Below are 12,693 nucleotides of genomic sequence, written 5' to 3'. Positions count from 1 at the left end.
TGGCTCTCCGGTTTCCTCCTCCCACACGAAGCCAAACTCCCATCGCTAAGAAATCCATGGCCAAACAAAACAGTGTATTCCAATGTAGCAGACTCCCCCCCCCCGCTCCCCCCCCCAGAGGCTCAGCAAGGCCCCCCCGTGTTGTAAATCAATGCCAGTGTCCTCGCTGTGAGAGTGAGGCGGGCGAAGCGTTACCTCCACAGTTTGGGCAGCACCTGTCCGGCATGTGCAGCGTCTCGATCGGTACGTCGTGATCCGTCTGCACGAACGTCGCTTTCATCGCTGACGGACACGGAGCGGGAGAAGAACGTTTTATTTCATTTTGGGATAATAATAATAAAGCAGCGCTGCCATAGGCCGCGGAAAGACCACGGGGGGTGAGGGGTGGGGGGTGGGGGGGAGGGGCGTGGGCAACGCTTCGATGGATGTGGCCGGTTTCCCCACGGCGAGTCGCAAACAACTTGCGTCTCTCGCTCCTATCGCGTCGTCATCCTTACGGAGCTATCGTACCCTCCCCCCATCGCCCCCCCCTCCCGTTACAGACGGACTGACGGGACAGACGGAGCTGGTGCATCAACGCTTTCAACCCCAGTTTGCAGAGAGTTTGAAAATAGTAGAAGTAGGGAATGCACGCGAATACTCTCACCAACATGAGCCGCCCACCAAGAGCTCAAATTTACGTCGCTCGGCCTCCCATGGCGATTTCATTAATTCACACAAAAAGTTGGAGGGGGCGGAGGGGGATTATTTTTATCAAGATCAATCTGGCACTTCTGCTAGTCGCTGCTGCAGGGGTCACGTGACCCACTTACATATGACACAAATGAAACTAAAATGATCGTTTCTTACTCCCATAACTGGATGCGTGTTTCATGAACGGCGCCCGTGAGTCGCACTGCGTAACTCCAAAAACATCGTCTCTTTCGCCCCCCCCTGCTCCCCCGGCCAGCTCTTACGATGATAGCTCTGCTCAATATCCAGAAACGCCGCAAGCTGCGCTTAAGGCTCGTCATCCTTTGCTCTCTTACCTTCAGGAAGAGCGCCCTCTTTCCCTGCCGCCGCCGCCGTCGTCGTCATCGCCGTCATCGCCGGCGTCGGGTCTGTGGCGGGGACAGAATGCCGGAAAAAACCACGCGAGACTCAGAATTAAATAAAATATTTTTACAGGCCGGAGGAATCTGATGATCTGTGAATCTCTTTTTCGCAGCTGTCCAAATTGAACAACCGCACGGCATGGACGGAAGATGTTGCCCGATCATTCACGGACCGCGACGTCGATGGACCGTGAATGACGGCAGCAGCTTGGGGAAGCTTTCCCTCATCCAGCAGTGGATTCGTTAATGGGTAAGTCGCACTTGCGTGCGACGTGCGTGCGACGTGCGTGCATGCATGCGTTTGTGCATGCTTAATGTTTGGTGAGCGGCAGTGTAGTGGTTAGAAACCTGGCGACCCGAGTTCGATTCCCTCTCACGATAAACACCAGTTTTTATTATCTGAACCAGTTATGGGCCTCCCCTAGGTCGACTCAGCCTTAAAAGTAAGCACCGGTGTGGCATGGCAGTGTAACATCGTGACCTCGAATCCTAGAGACAGACTGGCTTACTAGACGTCAGGTGTTGTAGTGATCGTGCATGTGCGTGATCGTGCGTGATCGTGCGCAATCATGCGTGCGTGCATAATCGTGTGTGCGTGATCATGCGTATGTGACCGTGCATGCGTGATCGTGCGTGCGTGCATGATCACGCACGCATGTATGCATGCGTACGTGACGGTACGTGACCGTGCATGCGTGATTGTGCGTGCGTAATCATGCGTGAGACTCACACACGTTGACGCGTGCGCAGTTGCTGAGCACTTCGTGCCCCAATGGGTTGGAGACGCGGCATTGGTAGCGCCCCTCGTGCTCCTTCTTGACGCCGTCGACCTGTGCCACACGGCAACGCGTCACCTTCTTCAATGTCTCCCTTATATTTGAAGATTTCCCTGTGCGGTGCGAGTCACTGCTGTATTTCTGAATGCATGGCCATATCATTTTAGGCGACCGACGCCTAAAAGGCACGCACAGCAGGTTCACGGCTTCATTCCAGCCGTTCAGAAAAGCGAGCGAGTGACGTGTCACGGATTGGAGGCGGGGGATGAATAATAATAATAATAATAACGAAGCGGCATCCGAAGGAAGGCAACTCGGCCAAAAGGACGTCCACGGAGGAGAGGGAGCGATGTAATAGGCTCCTGTGCACACGTGAGGTGGATTGTCGAACCGCGAGGCCACGAAAGGTGGCGGCTGGGAGGCGCCCCCCATTCAGCAGTGGACAGACCACGGCTGCTGACAACGGTTGTGGTTGTGGCGACGATGATGACGACGACGACGACAAATCAACGGGCCCGCGAGTGGCGTCGCCGGCCGCTCACCATGAGCGAGCGCTGCTGACGATAATTGAGATGATGATTGTGATGATCATAGCCATGACGATTGTTATGATGATGACAACGACGACGAACGACGGGCACCCCCGAGTGGCGTCGCCGGTCACTCACCATGAGCGAGCGCTTGGTGGAGCCGGGCAGCGCCTCCTCGTTGTGCAGCCACTGGTAGGCTGGGCACGGCGTGCCGATGGCGGACACCTCCAGGATGAGCGTGTCGCCCACGGCCAGCTCCGTGCACTCCGCCGGCTGCTCCACCAACTCCAGGTGGCCGAGCCGTGGGAACGGCACCTCCACGCCTGTGTGCGTGCGGCGGGCCGCGGTTATGGCTGGCGGTGGCGGGGGTGGTGGTTGTTTGTGGTGGAGGTGGTTTCATGGAGGCAGGGCTCAAGTTTGTCCATGCGTGTGCATCGCACCACACCGCATCACGCCGCAGCGCACACCACCACACAGCACCGCACACCACCTACCGTCCCGGGGGGGGTGGATGACGGTGATGCGCGTCCATTCAGAGAAGACGCACTCCCCGCCGCTGTTGTTGACGCGGCACGTGTAGTAACCCTCATGCCGTGGGTCAACGTGCGGGATCTCCAGCAGGGCATGGTTGGCGTTTGCCACCTGCACGGCACACGGGGGCACACGGGGGCACACGGGGGCACACACGAGTGAGAAACTACAACAGCGCGTCGAGCCGTCGAAGACGACGTCGACGACGATGCTGATAATGATTATGCCAACAGCGTCACCCACGTACGTATGTAAACACAAAAAAGCAGTTTTTCAAAGAAATTCTTTTCAATCTCGATGGTTTAAAAGCGACAGCAGCCGTAGCGTCAGCGCCCTCAATGCCAGCTCGCTCTGGTGACCGTGACTCATCCTGGTCCCGTAAGTTAATCGCTCGGTTCAACAAAATCTACTCCGAACACCCAAAACCCAGAAACTCAAAGCATTCGTCCGTTATATAGATGTAGTGACATCAGGGATGTCACTGTATGGTGCCGGCCCGAAAGGACCGTGCCGTTCGATGTTCCTACATCGTGGACAGCACCGTGTGGGTGGCTGTGTGTAATACCAGCCCTAGCGGGGCTTGGCGAGCACTGGGGTAGTGCGGGCACCATGCACAGCGTGTGGTGGGGGCTCCCCCCCCCCCCCCAAAGGGGGAGGGTGAGTGTCAGCCCAGGGACAGGGTTGCCCCACACAGGGGGCCCCAGGTGGAGGGACTAAGGGGTGATCACGTGTCCGGAGAGAGCTCTTGAGAAGGATCGAGAGGGAACGAGATTGTTCAGGAAGGCGGGCGGGGCAGAGGGCGGAGCGGCCCCGACCGGAGGGGGATATAAGGCGGGTCCCTGACAGGGACCGAGGTCGCCGCATTCTACAAGCGGCAAGCTCAACATCTACAAGCTGAAGCTCTCCATCCTACGAGGCAACCACGTGGTTGGAGACCCGAGTGAGGGATCGACCCTTTGTAGCAGTAACTCGCTGTCGTCTGGTAAAGGAGCAGGTACTGCCCCTTTGTGTGACGGTGTTACAAATAAAAGTGTTGCCTCTAAAAGGAACAATGTCCATGACTCAGTTGGACCCACTACACATATATTGTTTTCCTCTTCAACGGGAAGTGATATTGAAGCAATGTGAAGTTTGAAAAATCAAAGGAGGTGCAGCAGCAGCAGCGATTCACTCAGGCTCAGCAGAATCTGCCGCGTGGCTTTCACACCTGAGCATCGAATGTTCGGGTTGCGATTCACTCGTGAGGGTTGCGTTGAGATTCACTCGTGAGGGTTGCGTTGAGATTCACTCGTTAGGGGTGTGTGATATTCACTCGTTAGGGGTGTGTGATATTCACTCGTTAGGGGTGTGTGATATTCACTCGGCGCTAGGCAAGAGGAACACTGACAAAAGTGCCAAATTGGTGTTGTTCGTCGTGATGCGCCACTCCTAACGCAGCATCACAGATGTTTACTTCAATGCCCAGGGTGCTGCGGCACAGGTGGGAAAAGCAGGCGGGCGGTTGTACGTACGTTGAACTTCTTTCGCACCTTATGTAGCCAACCGTGCGAATCGGAGGTGAGCCGCATGTGTGCTTGCAGTTGAGAGGGGGTAGCGGGTTTGCCGTGCGACACGTGGAGGAACTCAGGTTTCTGGGAAACCAATCACTCGGCTAAACCACAAGGCCTCAACGACGCGGCCAAACCAGGTGGCTAACCTTGGTGGCCAAACGGAGACCCACGGCCATGTCGCACATGCGGCGTGCACATTACCCGGACCCCTCGCCGGTTAAACTCGACTCCCAGTTACTCCGCTACCTCTAGCACGGTTACCGATAACTCAACTGCGTCACGTGACTGTGCCGCCACGAGAGATCCGCTCTCCCCCCACCCCCTCCCACCCGGGGCGGCGATCGCGGCACGCCGGTGGCTCCTGCTACGGCGAGGCTTCCACGGAGACGTCACCGCAATTCTGGGAAACGCTTTCACCGCTACCGCGCTTCCCCTCAGCCGCCGACCAACACGCCGGCACGCGGCTTCCTGGCGCTCGGCAGACGCTCGGCACGTTTCCCTGGCTGCCACAGGGCGACGGAGAGGAAGGGAGACGGTGGAAGAGAGGGAGAGAGCGGGGGGGCGGGAAGGAGAGAGCGGGGGAGATGGAGAAAGAGAGGGAGAGAGATGGAGGGAGAGAGAAAAGTTTATGCTACTGAAGAGCGGCAACATTTTCGCTCGGCTGTCGCGCGTGTTGCGATCGGCACCGGCGGGCAGCTCCCGGTCACTTTCACGGAGAGAGGGCGGAGAGAGCGCGGAGAGAGCGGGGAGAGAGCGGGGAGAGAGCGCGGAGAGAGCGCGGAGAGAGCGCGGAGAGAGCGGGGAGAGAGCGCGGAGAGAGCGGGGAGACAGCGGGGAGAGAGCGCAAAGAGAGCGGGGAGACAGCGGGGAGAGAGCGCGGAGAGAGCACGTGGCCCCTGCTCACCACCATGGCTGAGCCCTTCCTCATCTCCACTCACCGTGACGGTCCCCGCTCTGTCACGAACCAATGTTAAACGCTGCCCAACTGAGGCGGCGGCAGCTGTGGGGGGGGGGGAACAGAATGGAAGTCTCACCTGCACCTGGCCGTGGAACCAGGTGTAGTGGAGTTCGCCGGAGCCCTCGGCGACGCACAGCAGCTCCACGTCATGGCCCGCGAACACGGAGAGCGACTGCGGCTGCACCAGGATCACAAGCCTGCCTGGTGACACACACACACACACAGCCTGGTGACACACACACACACAGCCTGCTGGGTCACACACACAGCCTGGTGACACACACACACACACAGCCTGCTGGGTCACACACACAGCCTGGTGACACATACACACACACACAGCCTGGTGACACATACACACACACACAACCTGGTGACACATACACACACACACAGCCTGATGACACACACACACACACACAGCCTGGTGACACACACACACACAGCCTGCTGGGTCACACACACAGCCTGGTGACACACACACACACAGCCTGGTGACACAACACACACACAGCCTGGTGACACACACACACACAGCCTGGTGACACACACACACACACAGCCTGGTGACACAACACACACACACAGCCTGGTGACACACACACACACGCAGCCTGGTCACACACACACACACAGCCTGGTGACACACACACAGCCTGGTGACACACACACACACACAGCCTGGTGACACACACACACACACAGCCTGGTGACACACACACACACACAGCCTGGTGACACACACACACACACAGCCTGGTGACACACACACACACACAGCCTGGTGACACACACACACACACAGCCTGGTGACACACACACACACAGCCTGGTGACACACACACACACACAGCCTGGTGACACACACACACAGCCTGGTGACACACACACACACACAGCCTGGTGACACACACACACACACAGCCTGGTGACACACACACACACACAGCCTGGTGACACACACACACACAGCCTGGTGACACACACACACAGCCTGGTGACACACACACACAGCCTGGTGACACACACACAACCAGGTGACACGCACACACAGCCTGGTGACACCACACACACAGCCTGGTGACACACACACACACCTGGTGACACACACACACACGCCTGGTGACAGCACACAAGCCTGGTGACACCACACACATACAGCCTGGTGACACACACACAACCAGGTGACACACACACACAGCCTGGTGACACACACACACACAGCCTGGTGACACAGCACACACACAGCCTGATGACACACACACAGCAGCCTGGTGACACACACAACAACCAGGTGACACACACACACACAGCCTGGTGCACACACACACAGCCTGGTGACACACACACAAACAGCCTAGGTGACACTGCACACACAGCCATGGTGACACACGACACACACAGCCTGTGACACACACACACACAGCCTGGTGACACACACACTACACAGCTGATGACAATCAACACACACAGCCATGGTGACAAACAGCACACACACAGCCTGGTGACCAACCACACACAAGCCATGGTGACACACCAACAACAGCCTGGTGACACACACACACACAGCCTGGTAGACACACACACACAGGCAACCAGGTGACACAGCACACACAAGCCATGTAGACACACACACACAGCCTGGTGACACACACAGGTCAACCAGGTGACCAACACACACACAGCCTGGTGACCAACACCACACAGCCTGGTGACACACACACACACAGCCTGGTGACACACACACAACCAGGTGACACACACACACAGCCTGGTGACACACACACACACACAGCCTGGTGACACACACACACACAGCCTGGTGACACACACACACACAGCCTGGTGACACACACACACAACCAGGTGACACACACACACACAGCCTGGTGACACACACACACACACAGCCTGGTGACACACACACACACAGCCTGGTGACACACACACACAGCCTGGTGACACACACACACAGCCTGGTGACACACACACACACAGCCTGTTGACACACACACAACCAGGTGACACACACACACAACCAGGTGACACACACACACACAGCCTGGTGACACACACACAAGCAGGTGACACACACACACAACCAGGTGACACACACACACACACACAGCCTGGTGACACACACACACACACACAGCCTGGTGACACACACACAGCCTGGTGACACACACACAGCCTGGTGACACACACACACAGCCTGGTGACACACACACACACAGCCTGGTGACACACACACAACCAGGTGACACACACACACAGCCTGGTGACACACCACACACACACAGCCTGGTGACACCCACACACACAGCCTGGTGACAACACACACACACAGCCTGGTGACACACACACACACAGCCTGGTGGACACACACACACAACCAGGTGACACACACACACACACACAACCAGGTGACACACAACACACACACAACCAGGTGACACACACACACACAGCCTGGTGACACACACACACAGCCTGGTGACACACACACACAGCCTGGTGACACACACACACAGCCTGTTGACACACACACAACCAGGTGACACACACACACAACCAGGTGACACACACACACAACCAGGTGACCACACACACACACAGCCTGGTGACACACACACAAGCAGGTGACACACACACACAGCCTGGTCACACACACACAACACACACAGCCTGGTCACACACACACACACAGCCTGGTGACACACACACAGCCTGGTGACACACACACAGCCTGGTCGACACACACACACAGCCTGGTGACACACACACACAACACTAGCCTGGTGACACACACACACCACAGCCTGGTGACACCACACACACACACAGACCTGGTGACCACACCACACACCACACAGCCTGGTGACACACACACACATCACAGCCCTGGTGAGCACACACACACACAGCCTGGTGAACACACACACACACAGCCTGGTGACACACACACACACACAGCTGGTGACACACACACACACACAGCCTGGTGACACACACACACACACAAGCCTGGTGACCACACACACAAACAGCCTGGTGACACACACACACACTACAGCCTGGTGACACACACACAATACAGCCTGGTGACCACACACACACAGCCTGTTGACACTATCACACACACAGCCTGGTGACACACACACAACCCAGGTGACACGCATCACACAGCCTGGTGGACACACACACACAGTCCTGGTGACCACACACACCACAGCCTGGTGACACACACCCAACCAGGTGACACGCACATACACAGCCTGGTGACACACACACACACAGCCTGGTGACACACACAACCAGGTGACACACACACACAGCCTGGTGACACACAGCCTGGTGACACACACACACAGCCTGGTGACACACACACAACCAGGTGACCACACACACAGCCTGGTGACACACACACACACAGCCTGGTGACACACACACACACAGCCTGATGACACACACACACAGCCTGGTGACACACCACACACAACCAGGTGACACACACACACAGCCTGGTGACACACACACACACACCTGGTGACACACACACAACCAGGTGACACGCACACACAGCCTGGTGACACACACACACACAGCCTGGTGACACACACACACACAGCCAGGTGACACACACACACAACCAGGTGACACACACACACAGCCTGGTGACACACACACACAGCCTGGTGACACACACACACAGCCTGGTGACACACACACACACAGCCTGGTGACACACACACAACCAGGTGACACACACACACAGCCTGGTGACACACACACACACAGCCTGGTGACACACACACACACAGCCTGGTGACACACACACACACAGCCTGGTGACACACACACACACAACCAGGTGACACACACACACACACAACCAGGTGACACACACACACACAACCAGGTGACACACACACACACACAACCAGGTGACACACACACACACACAACCAGGTGACACACACACACACAGCCTGGTGACACACACACACAGCCTGGTGACACACACACACAGCCTGGTGGACACACACACACAGCCTGTTGACACACACACACAGCCTGTTGACACACACACACAGCCTGTTGACACACACACAACCAGGTGACACACACACACAACCAGGTGACACACACACACACAGCCTGGTGACACACACACAAGCAGGTGACACACACACAACTACAGGTGACACACACACACAACCAGGTGACACACACACACACAGCCTGGTGACACACACACAACCAAGGTGACACACACACACAGCCTAGTGACACACACACACACAGCCTGGTGACACACACACACACACAGCCTGGTGACACACACACACACACAACCAGGTGACACACACACAGCCTGGTGACACACACACACACAGCCTGGTGACACACACACACACACAACCAGGTGACACACACACACAGCCTGGTGACACACACACACAGCCTGGTGACACACACACAACCAGGTGACACACACACACAGCCTGGTGACACACACACAACCAGGTGACACACACACACAGCTACAGGTGACACACACACACACAGCTACAGGTGACACACACACACAGCCAGGTGACACACACACACACAGCCTGGTGACACACACACAACCAGGTGACACACACACACAGCCAGGTGACACACACACACACAGCCTGGTGACACACACACACACAACTACAGGTGACACACACACACACAACTACAGGTGACACACACACACAACTACAGGTGACACACACACACAACTACAGGTGACACACACACAACTGCAGGTGACACACACACACACACACAGCCTGCTGACACACACACAACCAGGTGACACACACACACAGCCTGGTGACACACACACACACAGCCTGGTGACACACACACACACAGCCTGATGACACACACACACAGCCTGGTGACACACACACACACAACCAGGTGACACACACAACACACAGCCTGGTGACACACACACACACAACCAGGTGACACACACACACACAACCAGGTGACACACACACACAGCCTGGTGACACACACACACACAGCCAGGTGACACACACACACAACCAGGTGACACACACACACAGCCTGGTGACACACACACACACAACCAGGTGACACACACACACACAACTACAGGTGACACACACACACAGCCAGGTGACACACACACACACACACAGCCTGGTGACACACACACACACACAGCCTGGTGACACACACACACACACACAGCCTGGTGACACACACACACACACAGCCTGGTGACACACACACACACACAGCCTGGTGACACACACACACACACAGCCTGGTGACACACACACAACCAGGTGACACACACACAGCCTGGTGACACACACACACACAGCCTGGTGACACACACACACACACAGCCTGGTGACACACACACACAACCAGGTGACACACACACACAGCCTAGAATTGAACAGGGGTAGGAAGTAAACATCATGGCTGGCTGGGAGAGGGGAGTTCTGGGGTCAGCAGGCCACAGCCCCCCCCTCCTCCTCGTGGCACTCACCTCCCGCACCAGCGCGCGCAGCCATCGGCCGCTCACGGGATGTCCCCCTAACTCCTCCTCTTCTCTCTTCCTCCCTGTCTCTCCCTTTCTCCTCGTTGTCGCTGAAGGATGCGATTGTCGGCCGCTGCAGATCCTCGCTCTGGCCGAGAGTGTGACCCCGTGCGAGCCCGATCGTCGCTCCCGCTGCAGAGGTCAGGGGTCGTGCGTGTTAAGATCCCATCACTGTCGTCAAAACCCAATTCGCTTTTATTTTCAGTTCTTTTACTTCCCCCCCGGGGTTATTCCAAATGCGCTACCGGCGTCGTGTCAGCCGACGAGGTGTCCGTTCGGAATGCAAACATTGAGCAGTAAATTGCTGTGTGTTAGGGAACGGACCGCAGAAGTAGAAACAACAGAATTCCTTCAGAGATCCTTTCAAGAAACCTCTTGTACACACCACATTTCATTATATTAGTATTCCGATCTCTGCGACCCCGCTACCTCTAGCAAAGTTACCTATAACTGAACTGCGTCATGTGACTGTGCCACCACGAAAGATCCCCCCCAACCGCAAGGCACCCAGGGCTCCTGCTAAGATGAAGAATGTTCATTATTTCAACTCGAAATTATGAACATTATTCCGGCACCACCGCACAGCTTCCGCTCGCTCTTGCAGCGAGCGACAAAGAGAGAAAGTGACTCAGAGGAACCACAAGCAGCAGCAGCCACGCGGTTTCTGAAGTCGACGAATTGGTTCCATTGCTGTGCACAGCCATTCCACGGCCACACACGACATGCTTCAAGGTGAAGCCACATATGTGCAACATTGATTTTTTTTCTCTCACCTTTCCGCTTTCCATAAATAGAAGCGGCTCACACGGCGGCGGCGCTGTAGTCGAGTGGGTGGTGGCGGTAGTGGCACCGGCGCTAAGCAAATATAAAGGCAAGGGGGTCTGGGACTTTCCCAGGACCCAACGGCAGCAAGTGCCAACACACGTATGTGAAGGTTCAAAGAGAACCTTCCTTACGCACACACACACGTCAAACACACCCCCACCCCCACACAGCACACAATGCATGCTATAACAAATATCCCTCGATTAGCAACAGCGGATTGCGGTGCTGTTAGCGAGTATCACCTATTAAGGTCGGCACGATGCACATTAAGGGGGTTGTGGGTGGCCAGCACCACGCCCCACTCACCTTTGTCTCCCTAGTGGCGATGCTTAATACACATCGCTCCAGGTGTTCATTTTGATTCCGAGTCTATCTAGGGGAGGCCCACAACGGGGTTCAAGTAATCGTCACCGGTGTTGTTGGCCGTGAGCGGGAATTTAATTCGGGTCGCCGGGTTTGTGGCGCACCGCGCTAACCACTGCGCCACCGCTCAATTAAGGCAACCCCAACACAGGTGTGTGTGTGCATCTGGGTCTGCGATGTGAGAATCACAACATGTATTTATATTGGAGGAATCCGATGAGCTATGAAGCTATTTTTCAAAGATGTCAGTGCGTAAAGGAAGAGTCATTGTGGCCTTGAGGTCATCACTAGCGAAGGGGATTTATCTGAGACCCCCATGAGCGACTGAACGAGAGACAGCGAAAGAGCTACATCCCCACTGCGCCCAGTAATCAATTAATACATCAATTATATATTTTTTTCTACATTTAAGGCAACAGAGGCCAGTAAACGGGACGAGGGATCGCGTG

General features: G+C 56.1%; 1 protein-coding gene across 1 annotated transcript in view; it reads right to left on the bottom strand.

Moving 5' to 3' along the window:
• Positions 1-12,693, bottom strand: part of LOC133346746 (mucosa-associated lymphoid tissue lymphoma translocation protein 1 homolog) — a 29,393-nt gene that overhangs the window by 8,878 nt on the left and 7,822 nt on the right. The window contains 7 exon segments of the mRNA XM_061558589.1: positions 196-282; positions 1,029-1,100; positions 1,825-1,924; positions 2,539-2,723; positions 2,895-3,042; positions 5,516-5,640; positions 11,006-11,188. Of these exon segments, the coding sequence (XP_061414573.1) occupies positions 196-282; positions 1,029-1,100; positions 1,825-1,924; positions 2,539-2,723; positions 2,895-3,042; positions 5,516-5,640; positions 11,006-11,030 (742 nt within the window). The 5' untranslated portion in view covers positions 11,031-11,188.

The sequence above is a fragment of the Lethenteron reissneri genome, chromosome 24 (assembly GCF_015708825.2).
Source record: "Lethenteron reissneri isolate LAM-NWPU_2019-01 chromosome 24, ASM1570882v1, whole genome shotgun sequence".
NCBI classification, from domain to species: Eukaryota; Metazoa; Chordata; class Hyperoartia; order Petromyzontiformes; family Petromyzontidae; genus Lethenteron; species Lethenteron reissneri.
The sequence above is the reverse complement of the archived record's forward strand: the minus strand, read 5'-3'. Positions and strand labels throughout refer to the sequence as shown.